General features: G+C 36.9%; 5 protein-coding genes and 1 pseudogene across 8 annotated transcripts; 2 read left to right on the top strand and 4 right to left on the bottom strand.

Annotated features, from left to right (window-relative positions):
- The first annotated feature begins 230 nt into the window (after positions 1 to 230).
- PPR2 (Tetratricopeptide repeat (TPR)-like superfamily protein) lies at positions 231 to 2,451 on the top strand. The gene is made up of 2 exons (XM_022033839.2): positions 231 to 726; positions 932 to 2,451. The coding sequence occupies exons 1-2, from the start codon at positions 367 to 369 to the stop codon at positions 2,042 to 2,044; spliced, it is 1,473 nt and encodes a 490-aa protein (XP_021889531.1). The 5' UTR covers positions 231 to 366; the 3' UTR covers positions 2,045 to 2,451.
- On the top strand, positions 2,198 to 11,164 carry LOC110808317 (pleiotropic drug resistance protein 3-like; annotated as a pseudogene). The gene is made up of 17 exons (XR_015819043.1): positions 2,198 to 2,328; positions 4,574 to 4,994; positions 5,247 to 5,369; positions 5,976 to 6,058; positions 6,151 to 6,235; positions 6,693 to 6,852; positions 6,948 to 7,024; positions 7,438 to 7,491; positions 7,581 to 7,671; positions 7,826 to 8,127; positions 8,206 to 8,409; positions 8,676 to 8,759; positions 8,918 to 9,055; positions 9,199 to 9,422; positions 9,769 to 9,940; positions 10,073 to 10,327; positions 10,829 to 11,164. The product of XR_015819043.1 is annotated as a pleiotropic drug resistance protein 3-like (transcript).
- A 1,507-nt stretch (positions 11,165 to 12,671) lies between these two features.
- LOC110808296 (2-oxoglutarate (2OG) and Fe(II)-dependent oxygenase superfamily protein) lies at positions 12,672 to 14,324 on the bottom strand. The gene is made up of 3 exons (XM_022033747.2): positions 13,544 to 14,324; positions 13,128 to 13,449; positions 12,672 to 13,043 (listed from the first exon to the last, which is right to left on the bottom strand). The coding sequence occupies exons 1-3, from the start codon at positions 14,020 to 14,022 to the stop codon at positions 12,798 to 12,800; spliced, it is 1,047 nt and encodes a 348-aa protein (XP_021889439.1). The 5' UTR covers positions 14,023 to 14,324; the 3' UTR covers positions 12,672 to 12,797.
- Positions 14,325 to 14,464: 140 nt separating this feature from the next.
- MTO3 (S-adenosylmethionine synthetase family protein) lies at positions 14,465 to 16,822 on the bottom strand. 2 transcript variants are annotated; one of them, XM_088220756.1, is made up of 3 exons: positions 16,593 to 16,822; positions 16,006 to 16,124; positions 14,465 to 15,896 (listed from the first exon to the last, which is right to left on the bottom strand). In XM_088220756.1, exon 3 carries the CDS (start codon positions 15,884 to 15,886, stop codon positions 14,705 to 14,707), a length of 1,182 nt encoding a protein of 393 aa, XP_088076882.1. In that variant the 5' UTR covers positions 15,887 to 15,896; positions 16,006 to 16,124; positions 16,593 to 16,822; the 3' UTR covers positions 14,465 to 14,704. The 2 variants fall into 2 exon arrangements, with proteins under 2 accessions (XP_088076882.1, XP_021889438.1); XM_022033746.2 differs by lacking the exon at positions 16,006 to 16,124.
- Positions 16,823 to 16,961: 139 nt separating this feature from the next.
- Positions 16,962 to 20,573, bottom strand: LOC110808297 (TRAF-like family protein). 2 transcript variants are annotated; one of them, XM_022033749.2, is made up of 7 exons: positions 20,436 to 20,573; positions 19,926 to 19,948; positions 18,870 to 18,999; positions 18,419 to 18,588; positions 17,938 to 18,229; positions 17,494 to 17,660; positions 16,962 to 17,382 (listed from the first exon to the last, which is right to left on the bottom strand). In XM_022033749.2, the coding sequence occupies exons 1-7, from the start codon at positions 20,438 to 20,440 to the stop codon at positions 17,228 to 17,230; spliced, it is 942 nt and encodes a 313-aa protein (XP_021889441.1). In that variant the 5' UTR covers positions 20,441 to 20,573; the 3' UTR covers positions 16,962 to 17,227. The 2 variants fall into 2 exon arrangements, with proteins under 2 accessions (XP_021889441.1, XP_021889440.1); XM_022033748.2 differs by having other exon boundaries at positions 19,926 to 20,573.
- Positions 20,574 to 20,761: 188 nt separating this feature from the next.
- On the bottom strand, positions 20,762 to 25,472 carry LOC110808318 (proteasome assembly chaperone). The gene is made up of 6 exons (XM_088220757.1): positions 25,340 to 25,472; positions 22,002 to 22,187; positions 21,590 to 21,658; positions 21,374 to 21,449; positions 21,227 to 21,291; positions 20,762 to 21,132 (listed from the first exon to the last, which is right to left on the bottom strand). The coding sequence occupies exons 2-6, from the start codon at positions 22,182 to 22,184 to the stop codon at positions 21,067 to 21,069; spliced, it is 459 nt and encodes a 152-aa protein (XP_088076883.1). The 5' UTR covers positions 22,185 to 22,187; positions 25,340 to 25,472; the 3' UTR covers positions 20,762 to 21,066.
- Between the last annotated feature and the right edge of the window lie 500 nt (positions 25,473 to 25,972).

Genomic DNA, 25,972 nt, shown 5'->3' on the forward strand with positions numbered 1-25,972 from the left:
ATTGAAAACATTAGAAATATTCATATTGTCATCGGGTGAGAAACATATTTTACAGTTTTTGAAGACAGAACAACTGGGAAATAGTTTATATATATACACATATTTTTTTATATAAATTTAAGATTAATTGATTGCTTTTCTTTTTTTTTTTTTTGGGATAAAGATTGCTTCTTTATGTAGGTGTCTACTTATGCCTTCCCTCATTTTCACCAAAAAAAAAAAGAACAAAAAAAAAAGTTTATGACTTTACTGGATTTTTGTTAAAAACAAATATCTAGTGGATTTGAATGTTGACCCAACAAATGTCAGGTTAGTTCATTATCTTGACAGTCGCCCGCGAACCGAGAGAGTGCAAAGTAGCTTGGCATGGCGACATCAATGGCATCGATCTCTCTTTCATTCTCTTCTTCTCTCCTTCCCTTTTCTCTGTCTCGGGCTGAGCAGAAGAGCAAGCGACTAACTACCAAACCCAGAAACTGTAGTCTCATTCGATGCGCATTGACTGCTTCTCCTTCATCTTCCGCTACTGCCAAGAAGAGACACTGGAAGCAAGGTGAACACCCTGGAGTATCTGAGTCTTTCTCCTCTGGAACTTCCCGCAAAACACCCATTAAGAATGTCAAGAAGAAAGTGGACCGCAAAGCCAAAGCCAAGGCCTGGACCAACACCGTCACTGAAACCTTGTCTGATTGCATCCTCAACAAGCAATGGCTCCGAGCCCTTCAGGTCCCTTTCTCATCCCAATTTCACAAATGTTCTGAATTCTTCTTCGAATTTACCTGCCCTTTTCGATGCCTTTTATTATCAGCTAACTTCGCTTGCTCTACTAGCGTTCCATTTTCAAGAGATATTTACGTGTCTAGCTAACATCGGCCACTGTCTACTGTCGATGCTTCACGTTTATTCACGGTCTGCTGGTATGAATGTTCAGGTACTTGAGATGCTTAGAGAGCAGCCCTTTTATCAACCTAAAGAAGGGACTTATGTGAAGCTCCTTGTTCTTCTTGGAAAATCTGGGCAACCCCACCGTGCCCGTCAGCTATTCGACGAAATGATTGAAGAAGGATTGGAACCCACTCTTGAACTTTACACTTCCTTGCTTGCAGCTTTTTGTAGAAACAATCTCCTTGATGATGCCTTTTCAATTCTTATCCAGATGAAAGCCCTCCCTCATTGCCAGCCAGATGTTTTCACCTATAGCACTTTGATTAAAGCTTGTGTTGATGCCTCCCGGTTTGATTTGGTCGAGTCTTTATATGCAGAAATGGATGAGCGACTGATAACTCCCAACACCGTGACACAAAACATAGTACTGAGAGGATATGGTAAGGTTGGTAAATTTGATCAGATGGAGAAAGTATTGTCAGGGATGTTAGAGAGCAGAACTTGTAAACCTGATGTGTGGACGATGAATACTATCATTAGCGTGTTTGGTAGCATTGGGCAGATAGACATGATGGAAAGATGGTATGAGAAGTTTAGAAATTTCGGGATTGAGCCGGAGACAAGAACTTTCAATATTTTGATTGGTGCTTATGGGAGGAAAAGAAGGTATGACAAAATGTCATCCGTAATGGAATACATGCGTAAGCTTCAGTATCCATGGACGACATCAACGTACAACAATGTGATTGAGGCTTTCGCGGAGGTGGGGGATGCCAAACACATGGAGTACACATTTAATCAGATGCGTGCAGAGGGTATGAAAGCTGACACTAAGACTTTTTGCTATCTTATCAATGGATATGCAAATGCTGGTATGTTTCACAAGGTGATTAACTGTGTTCAAATGGCTGCAAAATTTGAGATACCAGAGAATACTTCATTCTATAATGCAGTTATATCCGCATGTGCAAAGGCAGAGGATTTGATGGAAATGGAGAGGGTGTATAAGCGAATGAAGGATATGCACTGCCCACCAGATTCCACAACTTTCAGTATTATGGTGGAGGCATTTGGGAAGGAAGGAATGAATGACAAGATCTACGACTTGGAGCAGGAAAAACAGAGGTTAATTAATGGGTCTAAAACTAAAAGTGAATAGGAAACTATAGTGTGTGTAATCAGGGAAAAGGTAGTTTCTAGTTGGACAAAACATGGAAGCTGATTCTTTAACTTGAAATCATTGGATTTCACGGTTCAGAGGTCCTGCCTCTTCTTCTCAATATGACATGAGAAAACTCCATCTGCTGGCTTAAACTTACATGTCTTATTTATGATGTGCTGGTAGAAGCTGTATGGAAACTTGGGTGTACAGTACAGGTTACAAGTGCTAACACAAGAGAATCAGTCAGTACACATCTCTATAATCTTGGGGGCATTGTAGTGGTACGTAGAAATAGACCATTTCATTGTTTCAACAATTTCTGTCAATACAGTGTGTTAATTGTGTAAATGGATGCCATCTTTTCTGCATGCTGTACATATGCTTTTAACGCTGCCTTTGCTTGACTTCCTATTCTACTTATACTTAATTCTTAGCCACAGTTTCCATGTTGTTCTTTTAAGGAGAATTTCCATACTTTATTTAACAAAGAGAATAAGAATATATTTCATATCTTATCTCACCTTCACTCCCATCTTGAATTTTGAATTTTTTGGGATCCTATGTGTGGTCGATGAATTCTAGCTTTCGGATGGATATGGAGGAATTGTATGGTAAATTTTTAAACTTTTGGATTGCGCCAGAGACATGAAAATTTCTAGAGCTCTAAATCTAGAGTTGGTTTAAAGCAATTTTTGTTTTGAATCAAATAAGTTTGTGATATTTACGCAATGATATTGAAAAACTGAAAAAAATGCTATCTTTATGAATCTTGAATTTTGAAACTTTATAAAAAAATAAAATTGAAATTGAGAGTACATGTGATCGATTTTTCTTTTAAATTCATATAAATTGAAGAGATTTAAGAATATGCAAAAACATAACAGGTAACGTAGCGATTTAAATTTATAAATTTAAAAAATTATAAATTTACAGGTAACGTATAAATTATAAATTGATAATAAGAATTCTTTTTAAAATTAATTTTTTTGTTCAATTTATTTAAATTTACAAAAAGAGTATATGATAATGTTAAAAAAAAAATTAATTTTAAAAAATTTAAAGAATGATCGAAAATACTATTGTAGGTAGCGATTTAAATTTACAAGTTTAAAAGATTATAAATTGATAGATGACATAGAGATCATAAATTGACAATAAAAGTTCTTTTCATGACCAATTTTTTTTTTGGTTCAATTTATTTAAATTTACAAGAATACTTAAAAAAAATCTTGATTCTAAAAAGTTTGAAGAATGGTAAAAAATACTATGGTGGGTTGCTCATGATTTTTGAAACTTGAGAAGATGGTAACATTAAAATTGAGTTGCTTTTTAACCAATTCTTGTTTTGAGTCCAAGTAAATTGACAAAATCTAAAGGATTATATATATTAACAAATATAACTTCAAAATATAAGAAAAATTTGCTAGAAAACTACAGATTATAACTCATGACTTTTTAGAATTTTAAATATCTATAACATTGAAGTCTATTTTTGAGTTATTTTTCTTTTGAATTAATATAAATTGTTCATGTGTTTGGAATATTGAAGAATCATAACGGTGAAATTGAAAGAGTCAAGAGTCTTTCGAATGACTTTTCATTTGAATCGACATGAGAGAATTTTATTACATCAAATTCAAAAGTGGCAATAGCTTTAAAAAATTTACTTGATGAGATTCATAAAATTATGTCAAAATCAATAGCATTAGAAAAACTTTAGAAGTGGCAAAAAGTACAAAAATTCTGAATATCTTGGAGACCATTTCATCTAAATCAAGATTCATGTCGAACAATATGTTTCTACACTCTTTTATAACATTACTTTTGTTGGGAGGATTGAGGGTTTAGTATTTGGGAGATTGGATGTGGACTGCATTACGCCTTATATGTGTTTGATCGAATGCTGCTATCATTTTTCAGCTGTAAAGACTTGTAAACCTCAGCTTATGGGTTATTTTTCCATATTATATTTGTTTAGTTAGATTGTGGGTTTTGTATATTTATATATTTCAGTATACCCAACAGTTGGGAAAAAGTCAGGGTGACTTGCCAATGAAGCTTCCTACTCCATGAGGACTGCCTTGCCAGTTTTTTTTTTTTAAAATATTGATACAAGCTGCTAACATGTCATTGTCATCTCTTATGAATACGTTATGTAAACCAAGTTATTCTCTTCTTTTTTATACTCAAGTAATCATTGTATAAGCTTAAACTGAATGAAGCATGCCGGTTTCTCTTTCTTTTTTTTCTTTTGCTTTCTTCATCATTTTACTCTTTTCTGCCTTGGTATTGGAACATTTCCATGAACAATTAGCGTATATATTGAAGATTCAGTGTTATATATATTATAGAACAGAGGCAGCATGTCAAAATCCCAGTACTTGTGTCAACTACTGTACCTATGTGATGCATTGCATTACCTAAACAAACTACATGTTTCATTCACTAGACTAGGTAATTTCCAGCATGATTAATTATTTGTTTCATCATATTTGCATCTATAAATACACACGTTAAGTTCCACAGACCCAGGAGTTTATCCAACAATGGCTCAATTGGCAGGAGCTGATGAAATTGAGTCTATGAGAACTGAGTTAGCAGAGATTGGAAGAAGCATTAGATCCTCGTTTAGAAGACATGTGTCAAGTTTCCAGAATGGTTCAAGTATGGCTCCAGAGCCTGACAGTGATGCTGATGAAAATGATGATGAGTATGAGTTGCAATGGGCGGCTGTTCAAAGATTACCAACTTTTGAAAGGATTACTAAAGCTTTGTTTGATGAACTACAAGATGGTTCAGCAGAACATGGGAATGTCAAAGGGAAACGGGTGGTTGATCTTAAAAGAATTGGTGCAGATGAACGGCATTTGTTGATTGAGAAGCTCATCAAACATGTTGAACATGATAACCTGCGATTGTTGCAGAAACTAAGAAAGAGAATTGACAAGTAACACTTGCTTTCTTCATCTCAATGTTTGTTTTCTTCATTTACTTTTCTAACATAATACATGTTGATATATATATCTAAACATACATGCATCCCCATTTAATACATGACTCTTGCAATTGTACATGCATATATAGACTTTAGATATGGCCTAAAAATTTTTAGCTAATTATTCCAAAAACTTGAAGTTGATAGGAAATTATTCAATCTATTATTTATATTCAAATACTTATTCATACTTAACTCTTCTAGAGTTGGTGTAAAGTTGCCCACTGTGGAGGTGAGTTTAGGAATCTTTCTGTTGAAGGAGTCTGTGAGGTAGTTCACGGCAAGCCTCTGCCCACACTTTGGAATGCAACTAAGAGCATGCTATCTGTAGGTATCTGTGTTTCAATAAAAGGTTGTCTCAACTACTTTAATTGTTGATGCCCCTGGTCTGAAATTTAATACTGCAGAAAAATTTCCAAAGCTCAATTTTGATTCAGAAAGTATACTAAAATGCTTTCTTTTAAAAAATAATTTTGAAATTTACAATCAAAATTGTGGTAATGGGTCTCCGTGCTTAAGTGTTTGTGTGTTAAGAGTTCCCTCTGTGGAATATTGATTTATGTTTTGTGTTAAGAGTTCCCACTGTGGAATATTGATTTATGCTTTGGTAGCAAATGAACCTTTTGTTATATTCTTCTTGAATGGACAAGGTTAAATAACAGTAAATAGTAATGTTTAGAATTCTTCATAGTGAATTCACATTCATCTCTTCAAAGAGTATGTCGTCTTGATAACCATGTAAATTCTCAGCATCTTTTTCCTTTCAATTTTCTGTTTTAGATTTGCTTGTAATTTATCATGTCATACTGCAGTATTTTTTTCTTGAGCATGTGAATAAATAAAAAATTTGAGTACTAGGCCTCCATTGGTTGATTATGGAGGACTGTTTTAGTACACAGAATCTAAGGCCATTTTAATTTTGAGTTATAACAGGGAATGGCCAATCTATTAGGTTCAAAGCAAGAGACCAAAATAATCATCATAAAAGATGTCAGTGATGTTATCAAGCCTGGAAGGTAGACTTTGATATGCTCAGTTTTTAATAGTTTGATGACTTTTTGTTCACCTCTTTTTTGATTGGTCAACATGGTGCTTGTTTTCTTTGCAGGATGACCTTATTGCTTGGCCCTCCTGGGTCTGGCAAAACCACATTGCTGTTGGCACTCTCTGGAAAACTCAGCCATTCTCTTAAGGTTTTAACACCCCACATTCTCTTAAGGTTTAACATCCCCACCCCCCAAAAATAAAAAAGGCTCTTCATTCATGTGGTTTCAGCAAAGGAGTAGCTCTTGAAAATCTTTGACTACCAATGAATTTTTGAGACTTGCTTTGGGTATCTAGGGATTTTAGTAATGTCATCTTTATAAAAATTGCATTAAGTTGATCTTCATTTATACTACTTCATGTATTAAATTTTTGCAGACTCAAGATGGAGGTAAACTTGTTATTTCTAATGCATTTATTTCACTTTCTAAAATTTTGTTAATGTTCTTAACGCCTGATGACATTTCAGTAAAATTACACCACCTGGGTGAGTGTACTTTGTTTGATAATTTATTAGGCGTAAAGGCAATATTGCTGTATTTCATACTTAAGTTTTATGTTATTCCTTTTTTCATATTTATTATTTTTCTTATTCTTCCTTCAAAGGTTGGAGGGGAAGTATATTACAACGGTCATGGGCTTGAAGAGTTCGTTCCTCAGAAAACCTCGGCCTATATAAGTCAAAATGATCTGCATATTCCAGAGATGACGGTGAGAGAAACATTGGATTTTTCAGCACGTTGTCAGGGGATAGGGAGCCGTGCTGGTAAGGAATCCTTAGACAGTTATGGATTTGACGTGAAAATTTGCCAAAGCAAGTTCTCAGTTTGACAAGTAACTTCTTTTTCCCGTGCACTGAAGAAACCATGGTGGAAGTCAGCAGATGTGAGAAGCAATCAGGGATAGTCCCAGATCCTGATCTAGATGCATACATGAAGGTATATGTTTAACTAGTCCGAAATGTTTGTCTCCATGTTCATGGGGTCTCTTAGCATGGTGCTTCATTCATTTTCTAGAAAAGGAATTCGTTGATATTTTCTACTCCATCTTATGTTTTGTCTAGAAAAGGCATTTACCTGAAAAGTGATATGCTTCCACTAAGAATCCTGATCAACTACTAGCTTCCCATAGCGCCTATTTTTTCTCGAGATATGAGAATTAACTTGATTTGAATTGCTTAAATCCATTCAGGGTTGCAGCATTTTTGTTAGGCATTATGTTTCGATCTTTTCCAATTTCCTTACAGTCTGTATTAAGCATCATGTTTCAATCTTTTCCAATTTCCATTTCAGTCAGCATTAGTATATTTCCATATGTAAAATACAACTCTTACTCACATTGTTTATAACAGGCAATATGAATCAAGGCACAGAAAAGTAGCCTTCAAACAGAATATATTTTGAAGGTAGCTTATTGACTTTTCTGCAGTGCTAGGTTTTTAATACCTATAACTACTTATTAAAACACAACATGATGTGGAAGTTTTTCTTTTAGATTCTTGGACTTGATATCTGTGCTGATATGCTGGTTGGAGATGCCATGAGAAGGGGCATATCTGGTGGTCAAAAGAAGAGGCTAACGACAGGTATGTGCTTGTAGCAGCAAAGGCAGCTTTTAAAGATGAGAAGATTTTCTGGTCTACAGCATTTTTTGTTTTACATGTGACTTAGACATTATGGTGTTCATATTCATATCATTTTTGTGTTTATTTAAGTATTATTCTTGTTAACAATGTGAAGGGGAAATGATTGTCGGGCCAACAAAAGCTTTGTTCATGGATGAAATATCCAATGGCTTGGACAGTTCCACCACTTTGCAGATAGTGTCCTGTCTTCAGCACTTGGTGCACTTTACTGATGCTACAGCATTGATTTCACTTCTTCAACCTGCTCCTGAGACCTTTGATCTTTTCAATGACATTATTTTGATGGCTGAAGGAAAGATTGTGTATCATGGTCCACGAACTTGTATTCTCCAATTCTTTGAGGACTGTGGATTTAGGTGTCCTGAGCGGAAAGCCGTTGCTGATTTCTGTCAGGAGGTAAGCATGCTGGGATCATTTTCTTATCTGGTTCTTATTATGTAAAAGAAATTGTGTTGCTAACCTGTTCTCCAACAGGTTATCTCAAGGAAAGATCAAGCAAACTATTGGTCAAGCAGAGAAGTTCCTTATAGCTATGTTTCAGTTGACGAGTTTATTAAAAAATTCAGAGAATGTAATCTGGGCATGAGGTTAGATGATGAGCTTTCAAAGCCATTTGATAAGTCTCAAAGCCATAAGGACAGGAAGAACAGTTGTTTGCACAATCCACCAACCAAGTATTGATATCTTTGAGGCATTTGATGAGGTGAAATTATATGCGTAGACTATTTTTCATTTCTTAGCTGTGGCATTACCAGTCTATTTTCACATTCTTCTTTCAATGCCATCATTGATTGTGACTCATTATTCTAATAGCTAAGACAGAACGAAATTGGTCTGATTTATTATTATATTTTAATACTATCAAATATTTTTACTAAACAAAACTGTACGTTAGAGTAGTATGTTCTCACTATGACAGCCGCAATGTTTTCCTCTTGCTGCAGTTACTTCTAATGAAATCTGGGGGATGAATCATCTATTCCGGGCCACTCAGTCAGAACTCAAGTAGGGTTATTGAATATTTTGAGGTTAGTTTAAGTTGCGCATGTTTGTTTACGAGACCTATTTGGATGTATTATTTTTCTTCCCTACCACCCTGCAATATTTTCTTTCAGGCATCAGATTCATGGTTTCTTATGAACAAAACACTTCTCCTGATTATGTTCTTATCCCGTTCCTTCCATAGAACATTCCTGGGGTGCCAAAGATCGAAGACAACGATAACCCAGCAACATGGATGTTAGAGGTCACTTCTAAATCTGCAGAAGCTGAACTCGGTGTAGACTTTGCAGAAATCTATACATTGTCAACCTTGAATAAGTAAGTAGGAATTATTTAGGTCCTAGAATCATCCTCTGCCATGGAGGAAATCATTATCCTTTTGCTGCTATAACTGGAATATTTCCCTTTTCCCAGTTTGATTTTTTTTCTCAGTAGATGAGTGTTTTGCCTTGTTACTGCAAGGAGAACAAGGAATTGGTTAAGCAATTGAGTTCACCATCACCTGGTTCAAAGGACCTGCATTTTGCGACAGTTTTTGCACAGAATGGTTGGGAGCAGTTCAAAGCATGTTTATGGAAACAAAACTTGTCTTACTGGAGAAGTCCTTCATACAATTTGACTCGCATAACTTTTGTATCTGTCTCATCTGTGCTCTTTGGCATGCTGTTCTGGCAGCAGGGGAAGACAATGTTAGTTAACATATTCTTGTTGCTCAAAAGTTCAATATATTTTTCGTTGTAAATTTTGCTTGCTTGATGAAGTGAATTTCTTAAGACAAATCCCCACTTCATCTGCTCTCTGTTGCAACCACAATATGTTTCCTCATGAAAAATGACTTTCAGATTTGTCTTGCATCATGAACGTGGTCAGAGCAAGCACTGAGGTAAAGTGAGATATAATTCCATGGAGAATTCTATCCTTAGAACTCGTTCTTGGTGTTTTCCACAAGTGTTATTGCTTTGCACCTACATGTTAATGTTTCTGAAAATATAGTTAGATGAGTTTAAATTTGTAGAAAATACTGACTATTTACAGAAACAACCAGCAGGACCTGCTCAACATTTTTGGTGCAATGATCCTTTTAGTATTCTTCTTTGGCATAAACAACTGCTCCAATGTTCTGCCCTTCGTTGCAACAGAGCGGACTGTTTTCTACCGAGAAAGATTTGCAAGAATGTACTCTCCATGGGCATATTCTTTTGCACAGGTTCAAATTTGTCACAGAAGTTGATTTAAATTGAATTCCTGTCAAGTCAAGTTCTTCAAGAAATTTAATTTAAGCTTTTATAATTGATTTGATAATTTGGTGTTTATTTTGAAATCAATGCTTGACATGTAGGTGCTAATTGAGGTTCCATACATATTCATCCAAACAGTTGTTTGTGTGATCATCACATATCCTATGTTTGGTTACCACTCATCAGCCTACAAGATATTCTGGTCACTCTACAGTATTTTCTGCACACTGCTTTCTTTCAGCTACCTTGGAATGCTGCTGGTATCATTGACACCAACGATTCAAATAGCTGCCATCCTAGCCTCATCTTGCTACACGCTGCTGAATTTGTTCTCCGGATTCATTATACCAAAACCAGTAAGCTTCTAAATTCTTGTGTTAATAATTTTACCCATGAAGTTTTCTAGGTGATGGTTCCAGACCGACCTTAAGAAGTTTGCAATAGCATATCTGAATTGAATACTTAATCTATTATAGCAGGAAGTCTGCCAAAGGTCTTGAACTAAAGTTCCAAATGTTAGTTGAAAAATGGAAGTTTCAAATATTGGAGAAAGCCATAACTAACGTCATTTACTTCAATTTTCATTTTGTTACTGAACAATTTCTACACCTAATATTCATAATGTCTTTATATGGAGAATCGCGTTTATGTTTGAAGAACCTCCATCTTCAACTCTTTAAATTGACTATGATGCATAGAGTCGTCTGTGATGTATCGAAGGCATGTTGATTATTCTGTAAAATGTAAGATGATGAGGTCCACTTGGTTCTAATTTCAGTTTTCTGACAACAGGGAGATGTCCTTAAGAAATAATTTACTACAACCTAATTCTCTCTTGCCAATTTTCCTTCTTGCAGCGTATTCCAGACTGGTGGATTTGGCTGTATTACTTATTCCCCACATCTTGGGCACTAAACGGCTTGTTCACTTCACAGTATGGGGATATTAAGAAAGAAGTCTCAGTGTTTAATGAAACCGAAACAGTTGCAGCTTTCATAGAGAGGTTTTCATTACAATATCTTACCTGTTGTTGCTATTGTTACTCTCATTTTCCCCCATTGCTTTTGCTTCACTTTTTGCATACTTCATTGGAAGAGTGATCTTCCAGAGAAGGTGAATTATGTATCTGAATAATTCAATACCACTACCATTTATATGAATGATTATATTACATAATTATTGCTTTGACTCGACCCTAAATATCCTTGTTTTGGACAACTACATAAAAGTTCTTATCACGGATGGTGCCCAAGTTCGCTCTCTTTTCCCTCTCTTTCCCCTGCTAACTCTTATTGTCTGTCTCAGTTTCCTGCAAAGTGAAACCCTCTTTCTTTTCTTTTCTTTTTTGAAAGAAAAAGAATGAAAATATATTAATGTAGAAGCACCAATGAGGTGCAACCCATAAACAAAAGTATTTACAGCTCAGTAATGCTATCTGCAAAGCGAAACCCTCTTGCTAACACATGAAACTGCAAAAACTGAACTCTGAAGGTATGAGTTTTTAGAGAGAAAACCGTGATCCTAATCTTCTTATGATAGGCTGGAAGCCTGCAATTGGAGGAGTTTGGAAGGCCTGCACTTGGTGGAGTTTGAAATGCCTGCATTCTAAGGTATTTGCTATTGATCCGGAATGGGATATTGAATCTGACTGGTCCAGTAGGGGACGGTGTAAATGATGCTGATAAGGATGGAGGTGTGGACATTGTTGGAAGCAGTTCAGATGCCATAATGAAGGCAAAACAAAAACTAGTCTAAGAAAGATAGTGGGACAAGGACAAGAAGATGGAACAATCCCTGGACAATTTTTCCCTACTCTTATTTAAAATAAAAAAGATACTTCATTCCAGAGGTACCAAGGGAGGACTGCCCAAGATACAACAATTACAGCTCAATCAAATGATCTAAAACCATCTCCAAATCCTCTAGATCCTGTATATCATGTCCCAAAAATAAGGAACCAAGAAGATAAAACCATCTATTCTTGATACTATGATAATCATTTTCTATCTCCTCAAAAGCTCTGGAATTTCTCTCTTTCAACACAACCTACATTAGAGATAATAGAATCAGCATTAAATATTTTTTCTTCTTACACAATCTAGCCCATGCCCACAATTCATCCACGATTCTCCCAGATCAACTTGGATTTCAGTTGTAAGGAAAGATTTGCAGAGGAGCTGTCGAAGTTTATGTTGTCAATGATAGAGCTAAGAAAGGGTGGGGCTGCACAGGTGTCCCAAGCTAAAGAAACAGACTGGGGTCCTGTGAGACATGTAAATCTAACATATATCCTTGAAAATGTTTCCATTCTGTACATGATGGTTGTGATTACAAGTTGGGATAAACAAATGTGTCACTCACAAGATTGGAGGAACCAGAGACTGACTGATGCACCAAACATCCCAAATGAACACCAATAGGCACTAGCACAAGGAAGTAGATAAAGAAGAAGTGGGTACTCAACGTTTCGAACCTCTCTTCCCAGGCAGCAAAAAACAAGAGATATTACCAAAACAGAAGGATCAATTCAAGGAATTCATCCTATCACTCTTTCAAATAGGGAGGATACTGTTGATGAATAGCGAGCGATACGAGAGGGAGATTTTGATGCTAGACTCTCAAGGTATCAAGACTTGAGGTTATTGTTAAATTATTTTAGGTGTTGTAATGATAAAACTTTTATTGTACATATTCAAGAGATGTAAAAATGCTGCTGCATTTTTGTAAATTATTTATATTACGATATTTATTTAAGAATGTAACAGAACATATATTTGAAGTTTTCTCCAGCACATGCAAACCGTGGCATAAATGTTGAAATAAAATCTAGTTAAGCAGGAGAGCGTCTAGATTCCTTCTACCTTCCGGGCCCTTTGAATACCATGAGGAGACGTAGTCCCCATAAACTACTGGACGGTAGCGAGCAAGAGAAGATTGAGTGACGAGTTGGGAAGCAGGCGATACTTTGACTGCCTTGGCCGGGTCATGAAATGTGGCAACTGAGAGTCGCGCTCTGTTGTCGTTTGTCACTGCCCTATGCACTGCGCTTTTGTAAATTCCGTTGCTTATTACCTGAACAAGTAACTCAGGACCATTTTTATTACGTCAAGATTTATTAAGAAGAAGAAGAAGAAGAAGTAGAGGAATCGCTGGTACCTCGGTTTGGTCGGCCAAAATGACAAGGATGGCGTCAGGCAAAGGATTTACGATGACCCACTCTCCATCCTTGAATACCTCAAGACCACTAACATCATCTTGAATCAACAAAGTAATGGCCCCCATGTCGGAATGGGCTTGGAGGCCAAGAGTGAGGTCTGGCTGAGGACAGGGAGGGTAGAAGCTAATAGTGATGTTCTGGTAGAATTCCCCGACAACTTCCTCAATGCACGAAGACGGCAGCCCTAAACTCTCAGAGATGAGGGCCAGCAACTTGTGGGCCACGACCTTCATGTTGTCTGCGTAGTCTGCCACAACTTGCCTGCCAATTCAAACTCATCATACGCAAAGAAAACACAACAACAGACGATAAAATTAGAGACAATCGATGGGGGATTGGTGGTGGGGGGAGGGACCTATAATTGGGAGGGAAATGAGGCCATCGAGAGGGGTTGCGGCGAGAAAGGGGGAGAGTATGGTGATCGAAGTAGTCCCTCCAGTCCAAGACGGTGTCTTTCTGGGAACCCAGGAGCATCCGGCTGCCGTAGCCTTCAGAGGCAGCGGAGTTTGGGTCGCAGGCGTACACGAGCTTTTCTTCGACCGAGGAATCGTTGAAGAAGGAGTGGCCAACGGATATGATCTGGCGGAGTAATTGAGCTGGGACGCCATGGTCGACGACATGAAAAACACCCCATTCCCTGCAGGCACGGCCTATGGCATCGATGGTGGAGACCACGTTGAGGGCGGGGTCAAAACCGCAGAGATCGACGGTGGGTATCTGTTTGTCATTAGTTTGCCGAGGGTGTTTGCGGTGGGGTCGAGTATCTGGAGGCTGGATGTACTGAGGAGGAAGGTTGCCGGCTTTTGCAAGGCTTTGCACCCTAAAAGCTTCCATGCCAATTAATGTGAGTCTGCAACTGAAAGAGAACAGCGGGGTCGAGCAACTCAGAGATTGAGATTGAGATTGATGACGATGAATTATTTCAATTCACAGCAAAATCAAGTATTTTCCCCTTTTAACAAACGTACTTTGATTCTCATGGACTGGGCTGCACAAATTGAGAGCCCATATCTAGCAGCCGCCATACTTACACAAGGATAAACAGCTGGTATTCTCTGAAGTAATTACTGGAAAATGGAAAAGAAGATACATGTATGTAACACCATTTTCGGCCTCCAAACTCGAGACTGGATTTCTGGGCCTGCGTTAACGAAAAAAAAACTCCCACTTCCTCCGTTTAACCTCCGACAACACTGTATATAATTGCATATATCATAAAAGAATGACCACATCAAATGGCATATTCTTATAATTAAAATGTAACAGCATACAGAACTTAATGAATGCGTATTTCTGATTAGATTCTTATTAATATTTTGATCACCTTCAATTTTCATCACTCGGCATATTTCAAAAAAAAAATCAAACAAACCTACTATCGCCCCAGATTTTTTTTTTCTTCCAAATACAATGAAACATCAAACAATACAACATCGAAAACATCCTTTTAAAGGTAGGAGTAGTAGGATCGCGTCCCACAACAGATGTCAAAATGTAAAAGATCCCATCTGTGAATTTAAGCCTGCTCCTTGTTCGATTTGAGGGGTTTCACCACCTCCCATGTGAAGTCAGGGTCATCCCTGCCAAAATGTCCATACGCTGCTGTCTTCAAGAACCTGCCATTCCCACCCCTCTTCAGATCGAGGTTTATGGCAATCATCCCGGGGCGGAAATCGAAGTTCTCCTTCACAATCTTCAGGATCTCTTTGTCCGGGATCTTTCCAGTCCCGTATGTATCAACAAACACAGACAATGGTTCGGGAACACCAATGGCGTAAGACACCTGCACAATGCACCTCCTTGCAAGCCCACTCGCCACAATGCTCTTTGCAGCTTGCCTTACAATGTACGCACCGCTCCTATCCACCTTAGTGGGGTCCTTCCCGGAGAAGGCACCTCCCCCGTGAGCACCCCATCCACCGTATGTGTCGATGATGATCTTGCGGCCAGTCAGACCAGCATCACCATGGGGACCACCAATGACAAAACGACCAGATGGATTCAAGTGGAAGATGGTCTTCTCGTCCAGGTACTTCTCGGGAATAACGGGCTTAATGACATGCTCTTTAAGATCAGCTGCGATCTCGTCGTTTGTCACAGTTTCATCGTGCTGTGTGGAGATGAGCACAGTGTGGACACGGACAGGGACCATTGCACCGTTTTCGTTGTAGTACTCAACGGTAACTTGGGTCTTGCCATCGGGCCTCAGCCATGCGCAGGTGCCGTTCTTGCGCACTTCAGTGAGGCGGGCACCAAGCTTGGTGGCAAGAACATGGGTCAAAGGCATAAGTTCAGGTGTCTCATCAGTGGCATAGCCAAACATGTGACCCTGGTCACCAGCACCAATCTCCTCAGGGCGCTTAGTGAGATGGCCATGGACACCCTGAGCAATGTCGGGGCTCTGCTGCTCGATGTTGACAAGCACATTGCATTTGTCGGCATCAAGACCCACATCGTCTGACGTGAATCCAATTGCACGGCACGTGTCGCGCACAATCTTCTCGTAATCCACATTGGCCTTGGTGGTGATCTCACCAAACACCATGACCATGTTGGTCTTGGTGCAAGTTTCACAGGCAACCTTGCTGTCGGGGTCCTGGGCGAGGCAGGCATCGAGCACAGCATCGGAGATCTGGTCACAAAGCTTGTCGGGGTGCCCCTCGTTCACTGACTCGGAGGTAAATAGGAAGGTCTCCATTTCTTCAGGACTGCACAACACATACGAAGAGGAATCAGCAAAATAGAAAATGGCCAAACAAAAACGGATCTCTAATAAATAACCACGAGACAAGATCAAATTGATTTTGACAAATCCACCAGATTAACGTCGAAGATCTGTCTGTTCGATGGCGAACAAGCAACAGAATCACAAACTAGTACAATGACAGTAATTAGTAGGAACCTGTGATCGATTTGTTCAATAACAGATTATCTACCTGGAAGAAAAAATTTCTATCAAAAGGTGGTAGATTGATCTTGATTAAAAGCACACTTTCCAATCTCCTGATCTACTTTTTATCGGTGCTTAATACACCAATTAAGGTGACAAAGTAAACATCAAAAGACTTTTACACAGTCGTGAAAATACAACAAGATCTGCAAACTCGAAGAAAACAGTATAGTAAAATGCTGCAAAATAACAGAGAAACATGCCGCACCGCAGACTTTAAAATAGAGATCCGACAGAATACCGATATAGAAATCCAAAAACTCAGCATATAATAACCGCAAAAACCGTAAATCTAGCAGCCGACTAACGAGAACGCGCAAAAGAAAAACAAAACAACGACGAAGTAAAAGACAACAGAGATCTAAAAGGACATTACACAAAGCAGAGAGAAAACGAAAGCAGAGAGAAGAGGCAAGCGAATGCAGATAAAGGGAGGTGAAGAAGAAATTGGTACCTGAGAGTAGCGATACTCGAGGGGACAAGAGAGAGAGAGAGAGAAAGATACGGAAGACCCTGGAAGAGCAGGTTGCGAGTTGGAAGGCGAAGAGAAGGATATTTATAGGCAAAATGCAGAGGGAGGTGCAGCCCATAGACGGCAAATTAGGCCAGATTCATTAGTTGTTGGGATTTAGATCTGACGGCGGGAACGGAGGTCTGAAATGGATCTGAGCCGTTGGTGAAGACAGCGTGTGATGTTGGTGGCAGTCGGTGGCGGGTTGGTGAGATGGGGGAATCAAAAGTTGACGACGCGTCAACCGGGAAACGGTTTGGCCTGTAAAAACTCGCGCTCGCACAGAATAAAAAAACGGTAAAGCGTGACGTGTTCAGTCTGTAAATGGAGCACTAATATTATTTATATTATTTTTATTACATACACATATACAGATACATACACATATATATACACACATGGGCTCTGATGCTGCTGTTTGCACAGCTAACAAATCCTGTAAATGACGTGCATACAGCATTATGTCCCATTGACTCCATCTACGAGTTATTTTTATTCAAGTTATTTAAAGAAATGGGGTAACTAGCTTTTACTATTTATGTTCTGTAAATAGGGATATAAGCATATATGTTTTCAATTTACAGTGCATTAGTAACTCCAAGCGCAGTTACTTCTGCTTCCACAAGGCAAACATCCTTCACCACACAGCCGTTGCTCTGCTGATTCAGATAACCAAGTGAAATATACTTTGCCCAACCGGTTTCCGGGCTCGAAGCACCGAACCAGTTACTAGCTGCAAAAGACGAACAAAAAGAATTTCATATTAAGAAGATTGAAAATTTTGAGAACTGGAATTAGTAGAATGGTAATCCTTGGTTGGGAGAGGACAGACTCTGCATATTACCTTTCCCAGAAATGTGCCTAGCATGCACCTGATCCAGGACACGTATGGTGAATTCTGCATATATTTTAGTAGCAGCAGGGAGGGTTGCTGAATCTGCTAAAGCCAGATAGAGAGAAATATGGGTACCCGTTCCATGCCGCTTCCCCTTCGGATATAGCTGTATCTTCCTGCATTAAGCACAAAATAGTATTTGCCTAAGGTTCAGTTTGTTTTATTTCTCTATCAACTATATTTTATAGTTACTATCTCTTTAAAGAAAATCTTTTGCAGGTGGCCAAAGGATGGAGAACAAATTGGTATAGGCAACAACAAACTCCAATCCTTGTTAAACCACCTTCTAGAGAAGACAACGAGAGGGGGGGAAAAAAAAAAGGTTTGCAGGGGTGAAAAGAAGAGATCTCAATTTCATTACTAAACTAAATGCAAAAACCACATGGCAGATACCATTTCTGATCTCCAGCAAAGAACACATTTGAGCTGTAGCATTCTAGATCTAACTTGGAGAAGTTCTCGATCCTCCAGACATACTTAGAAGTAACAGTATCCTTTATCATTGACAAGCATTCTCCTGCGCCAGTGCTCCTTTCTTTACGGACAAACACCTCTGCTCCAAACACAGCCGTGTCATCCACAAGGTATCCATTAGAAGCATCATTAAATGTTCTCAATGGAATGAATGCATCAATTCCCCACTCCAGCTTTAACCCATGAAACCGTCTTTCCTTTCCTGCAGCATCTGAGTATCGCAATATAACCAAATGATTAGTCTGCTGAACAAGACTTCCATGTTGCAGACTAAAACTTATTCAACAATTTTCATCTAGTTACATACTAAAAAACAATGTGAAACAATGCCGAAAGATTGATTGGATAAAAACGAAATTGAAGTGAACTAATAGATTATTTGCTACATACAGCAGAATACCTTGTACGATCAAGAAATTGTCTTTGTTTTGATCAAGCAAAAATAGCCGGAAAATAGCATAGACCTCCCAAACAGGACCAAGTGAACTTGTGTCTGCAATTGCTAAGTAGGCAGAAATATGTTCTCTGACATTCTTGCTCTTATTTCCATTTGGATAGAGAACCAATTTCCTGTGAGTGCAAAGAAAACACGCTAATACTTCTAGAGCTTCAAGGCACAATATCTCTCAAAGTTCAGAACCATCGAATCAAATAAACAAAATATTGACAATTTATTCTCTATTTGCGATCAAGATCAGGTTTCATTCTCTAGGAGGGACTCGGACACAGTACTTCAGAGGCACATGGAATCTTTGAGCCAATAAAAATGTAGCTAAACATCAATTACAACACCTACGGAAATAGCATGGCAATGGAAATGAAAGTGAGAAACCATGAGGAAGAAATTGTACCATTTGTAGCCTGCAGCTTCGAAGCTCCCAGATTCATATTTCTCTAATGCATTCTTAGCCAACAATGAGAATGACTTGATTTTGATCATGTAATGTGCTGGTGGTGTATCCGACACAGATGTTGTTAGTCCTGCAAGAACAAGTTTCAAACCAATGGAATGTTAGTCCAGTTGGTAATTCCAGCTCTCTCCATAGCAGAGAGTCTGAATTTGAATGATGCTGGCTGTAGAGAAGCTCTAGCAATTTTTTATTAAAATTAATTACTAATTACTAATTGCAGGTGATCATGGACATTAATACCATCACTGCTAAATAGTAAATACCATTAGCTTCTCAGTTTTGGTTTTGGAACGATACATGCTATCAATTGTAAATTTCAATTTCTCATTTTGACTTTACTGTTACCTTGTCATTTACTAGTATATTATATGTATCTATGTATTTACAAAATAATAATAATTACACTGATAGTAATATAATCTTAGATTATTAGAAACACAATAAACTATTTAACTTAATAATTTAATATTAAACATAAAATTGTTTCTATCATATCTAATTATTTAAGTTACAAAGATGCTAAGTCAGTAAAGCTCATGCACACAATACAACATAATATCATACCAAAATAAATATAAACACATTTAACTTGTACATTTCCGTCGAGCCATACAACATGAAAGTTAAACTTAACATTAACTTTTAAGTAAAATCTAAAAGGCCAGATAAAATAACAATATGTTTGATACTAGTTGGCACTGTTATATTTGGCAAGTAAATCTGGTATTGATTGGAACAGATCAGTACTTAGCTTGCTATGAGATTTATCAATATCATATCACTATTAGAATGATACATTATGTATCGGGCCAATGTTTGGTGGGACAGTACAGTATATGCCAAAATAAAATTTATTATGATACAGTTAACAATGGTATTCTTATCAATTCAATAATGGAATATAGAGATGAAGACTAGTACGGTTGACCGTTTGACAAATATGCAAATAAAGAGAGAGAGAGAGAGAGAGAGAGAGAGAGAGTGCATGCTCCATACCACTTTGGTTGTCAGACGCAGTCCTGGCCATCGGAGAAAGTTAAAAGGGAACCTCTTAAAGAAATAGGGAAGAAAAGAAAGCTAAGAGTAAACAGATTTAATGTTCTATAAATAGGGAAGTAAAGAAAGCTATTATTCCAAACTTAAAAAAGTTCTCAAAGATCAAATCCTCGTACTCAATATCCAAAGATGGTAGCAACCAATAAGAATTTATTCTTAAAAAAACAGAATCTATTATGTACTTGCTGATGTAAACAATAATGTTTCAATTGAACACAACTACAAGTTAAGCATATTCATGTACCTTTATCAAAGCATGCAATCTTGTTGAATAGGAAAACTTAAAGAATATTCCAAAATGAAATTTTAAGGTTTAACAATTCCAGCATTATCTCATCTTAGACCATCATCTGTGACATCATATGTAATCAACGGTCTCACGTAATATTGGGGCCAAAAGGATTTCTCCTTTTTTATTAGCAAAAATAAAAACGAAATAGAGAGTATTACCACATGAAGGCCAGGAATTCTCGGCCTCTTCATTTACTCAAAGCCAGAATGTCATGGCATGAGACCGTCCAAGGTTAGAGGTGCTATTTGAGGGCAAAAAATGGATTTCATGAGACATGCTCCTAATAAACTGCACTCTTCACTAAAACATGCATTGCTTTATAAGTATTTACAGAAAATTCAAGGCTAACTCCGGGATCGCTTCGGCTCAAGCATAAATTTTCATCTTGTGCTTCCAGATAGGTAATTGCAAAAAAGCAATATCATTCCCCAGCGAAGTACAGAAAAGGAAAAAAAAACTACATGTATATATATATAAATATAACTTGAACAAGTAAAACTTTGAATTTAATTTCTCAATTAACAATCTTCCTGACCATAACAGAATCGAGATACACAAGACCTAGCTCTTACAGCCAAAGCTTTAGTAAGAAAATAAACTACCACAAACCCAATCATAAAAGAAGTCTAGCTATGCTCCATATTTCCACCTCTCCAGGACTCAGAGGCTAGTCTACGTTGTGCTTAAAATGAAAGTAAAAATTGCTAGCCAAGGCACGAAAATCAATAGAGAAGAGTATATGTTAAAGGTGGCAGTATCAGCTGAACCATCTATCACAATGGAGATCCTTCAGGATCTTGGCCTTGTGAGTCCCAAACTGATTAATTTCTGAACCAACACTTTCTCGGCTGTTGCCTGAGGACCAAAAAAGTTTTAGACATGTATAGAAAAGCAAAGGTTAACATACAGCAAAAACCATGATAAGAAGATGTCATAAAAAGAGAAAAACCTCAAGCATGGGACTGTTCTTTGGTATATTGCAAGCCATAATTATGTTGAGACCAGTCTTTAACACTGTAATAGAAGCAGTAAACCAGCCACATAAATGTTGAAAACAATAAAGATCAGCTACATGTTTGAAATTCATGAATTTTACCTAGTCGTCGAGCAATCCCAAAACCTGTATTATCAGATGCTCCTCCAAGTACTGAAGTAACACTCACGGTGTTGTTCTATGCACAATCAAAGACAAATAGACATGTTCTTATTGTCAAAAAAAAAAAAAGGGTATGAACCAAGGATCATAACAAGAATGATAATTACAAAAAGTCAATAACCTAAAACAGGAGGAATTTTAAGAGAATTAGCTTACAGGTCGGGTAGGTGCAGCTGCATACAGGTTCCCAAATTTGGTAGAGTTGCAACCAATCCAAACATAAATCTATACGTGGAACATTACAACTTGATTTAAAAAAATGCAAAAAGAAACAGAGAATAAAAACTACAGAGCATTAATGTGAAATACTAACCGTATGTAGTAAACTTAACTAGTAAAATCATTTATGGGCACAAGGACATGTCATTAAATCTCAGTCTCAACTGTTTTTGCAAGGTGAATGGAAGGGAAATTTACCTTCCATTAGCTCATATGTTTAATGAGCACGCCATGATAAAAAAACAAAAAGAAAGTAAAGTAGTATACTATCATTTCATCAATTGTGAGGAAACAGTTCTGTTATAAATGGAGCCATATGCAAAACAATTTGGGAAAAATTTTCAAGGACCTGTCTGGAAAGATGGATGATCTGGAAATGAAGGGTGAGATCATCAACAACCTCACTGAAACAGGTGATTTGGACACTCCCAATACCATCACCAGGATTGTTCTCTTGCATCGGATGTGCATCAATTTTGAGCTCATTAACAGAGCGAAGAACTGGGTCAAACTCTGACTCTTTATGGGCCATCTTCTGCAGAGGAGATAAAGTTGAGTGACTTAATAATACTATAACACCCACTAGGCTTATTTTTTTCATCATGTACCTCTGTCTGCTTAAACTTTAAACAAGACAGTCTAGGGCTTTAAGAATAAATCATGGCCCCAATTTACTAAGTCAACTTGGCATTCAGATTTCTTCTAGTGAAGCCAATAGGAAAAAATTAAAAAACATGCTCGTGCAATTTGTTTCAAAACTGATTAACAGAGAACATAATCACATCCCTCCTAACATCTCTTGAAAACAAGCAAAAGTGTTAAAGCCCTTATTCTTAGACTGAGACAGTACCATCAATTACAGTTGAGTACCAGCCCATGTGTATGTTGACTTTGCAAACTCATCCTCTGTTTACTTCAAATTTTGAAGTTTTTTCCACAAATGGCAGCAAAAATTTGCTGCCCAAGGTTTTTAAAATCTCTAGCTACTCTAGTGGTGGAAACAAACATAAGAAAATGCACCAAAGATATTGATGCAAAACTTGGAAGGTGCTTCCAGTGGATTGCAGAGTTACACCTTCAAAACCGTGAAACATGAGTACGCAAGACTTGAGCTTGAAGTCTTGTGATCTTCCCTTATTAATAACAAAGGCAAGTTCATGGCATCTCTGCTCAAATCAATCAAGCAAATGAATTCACAATCAGGCTGACCCAAACACAAAATAGCAAGCAAGCAACTCACCCGGTACCCCACAAAATCAAAACAATCAAGCTGACTCAAATACAAAATAGCACACAAGCATTTACCCAGTAACCCAAAAAAGATGAACCTTTTCATTCAAAAATTAAAAAATTGACATAAGCCATCACCCGCTTTTGCGAAAAGTGAAGAAGAGTGTAACAAAGTAAATGAAAATGAGCAAGACCTTCAAGAGCTATATTCGCAATCACCAGCATAGGACAATTTTTTCAGAAGAAGAAAATGAATTATGTGAACATGGACATGGACCATAAAGAGAATATCCAATGATATAAAAGTACTTACATCTCAATCCAAATAGAAGAAATAGTCAAATAAGAAAAGGGAAGATTTTTGCAGAACCAAATCTCGGTTGAGAAGGAAATATTATAGTCAGACCTAAACTTACATTTATTTTCTCCCTAATTTTCTACAATCAATTAAAATCTTTTCCATTAAAAAAAGTTTCCAAAAGGAAAGATCCTATCTAATCAAATTAGTCAAAATCTTCTTAATTTTTATTAATTTTTCAATTAAAACAAGATTTAATTTCTACAATTAATTTAAAAGATCTATTTCTTCGTATTGCCCATGATCTTATCTGTAAATAAGCATTCAATTTATAATTGTAACAATTCAATATTGAAATCAATAATATTATAAATCTTATTCAAAAGAGATGTTTTCATCCTTCTTATTGAATAAGGAGCGGATCTACTTATCAAGATAATTTTTTATGGCGTTCCTTTCTTCTTCTTTTAATCTTCCGTTTCCCATTGATTCTAATTTCTATCATTGTTGATAAAGGGAGGGTTTTTATAAGATCAAATTTCTTTGATGTTTTCAATGAAATTGTGTGAATTCTTGATCACGTTTGTTGATTTGGGGTTCCGCATCAAAGAAGTAAATTAGCAAGATAGCAAGTAGGTGCACATAAGTACAAAAGCTTTACAAGTCAATCATAATGTCAATAAGGTCCCAATGTCCTCATCAAAGGAAAGAGGATAACTTTAAATAGAAAGCCCAAGATCTGGAACTATAAATCTTCCAAATCTATTAAAAGGGAAAACTAAGGTTTTTAAAGGTCCTTATATGATGGCCTGCATCATAGTCAAGGAATAAGAGATATGAGTTTTCTCCTGCTTTTATCACTCCAGCTCCCCTGCCAAACAGATCTCTTTACCACAGAGCCTGCTATCACTCAATTCAATCTGAGGAACTCAACGGCAGCACATCGACAATGGAGAGAGAACAAACAGCAAAAACCGATGATCCTATGTCTCAATTTCCTCTTGTGCAGAAAAAGACCCATTGGCTAGAATCTTTCCCTCTTTTGAAAATTGTCAATAGTTAGAATTCTGTCTTTCACTGCCTCCAAACTGAAGAGAGGAATTCAAGGAGGTAGATTTAACTTCCACGAAAATTTCCTAGGGAAATCATAAAGTAGAAAGCCAAATTAAGCAATGTGCAAATAGAAAGATTTCACTGTAAAGGAGCTGCAATCGTCCAACCTGCAGTTCTGTTTATCTTTACTATAAAACGCACATTGAAATTGAATATTACAGACATGCATGGGAAAACTGACATATAAGGTTGCTCTTTACATATGAAGGAACGAAGTCTAAGGTCTGTGAGGCCATATAAACTTAAGAAGCACCAAGAATCCTTTCGTCTGCCAGCCAAAAGCATAGAAAGAGAAAAGAAATCTCGATAGAATCAACAAAAGATGCTACCCTAATATCCCACATAACCAGAAGACCTCCAAAGAAGGATTCTCAAAACCAAACCTTAAATCTCGAGGCCCACACACTACGAACAATCATCGAATTAACAATTTCGTTACTCCATGAAATCTGCAGCTACTAATATATTTTTTTATTTCGTGACCACACACTATAAACGACACTTTTTGATTTAGTGACCAAGCTGCAGCTTTAACAATGTGTGCCCCCCGCCCTAACTTAATAGATTAGAATCCCTAAGATCGTTCCAGTTGAAAGATAAAACTATGTCAGTTCATGTTTGCTCAGTGAAGGTGACTGATCTTATCACTGTTGTGCGCCTACTCTAGCACAAGGTCAATAAGACGGCAATCCATTGAACCCGTCCTTTTTGACTTGGAGGACCTTGCTAAAGCAAAACTGTTTGAGACTAACAGTTCCTAAAAAATTAAAATCTGTATTAGATAAACAAAATCCAATTTCATCCAATAACTCAAACAAATCAAATCCTATTCTGCTAAACTACAGACAACGAAAATTTAAGAGAACTTGAGTTTCTGTATATATACAAACGAGAGAAAAAGAGAAATGAAAATTACAAATATAGTAGAAGTTAACTCATTTGACAGAGATGGGAGAGACACGATATTGCAAGAGGGAACGACGGCCGTATTAAGAGCTTTTGCGCGCGACACAGTGAGAGAGAGAGAGAGAGAGAGAGAGTCATACCGGGATGTGGAAGAGCGGCGGTGGCTTGCAGAAACGTGGTGATGACAAGGTCGTCTGATATGGCACTGTGCCGAGGACGACAGTTATGCGTGCGAGGAGACAATCGAGAGAGCGAAGATGAAATGAAACAGGAGCATTATTAACATTTACAATTATATTTATTTTAATTTTTAATAATAAATTTTAAAATTACTAAATTGATTAATAAATTTTTTTTTTATATTTTTGTATAATATATTTATATTTATTATTTATTATTTATTTTATTAAATATAATAATTATTTATTTAAATACAAATATAATTATTACTGATAAATAATTTAATTTTTTTATTATATATTTATTTATATAATATTTACTATTACATAAATAAAAAAAAATAAATTAATAATTTAACTTAAAATATAACCGTATCATCTTATCATTTAAATAAAAATATATTATTAACATATATCGATATATAATTATTTAAATATAAAAAAAATTTATCATTCTTATTTTATATTATTATCATTTAATTATTGTTATTATTATATATTAATTAATTATTATTAAAATTTATTCAAATAAAGTCTTAGGAGATTTTTTTTTTCTTTTATCTACCAACAAAATATTCATGCAGTAAAAAATTT

The sequence above is a fragment of the Carica papaya genome, chromosome 5, assembly GCF_054855325.1.
Source record: "Carica papaya isolate Zhongbai chromosome 5, ASM5485532v1, whole genome shotgun sequence".
NCBI classification, from domain to species: Eukaryota; Viridiplantae; Streptophyta; class Magnoliopsida; order Brassicales; family Caricaceae; genus Carica; species Carica papaya.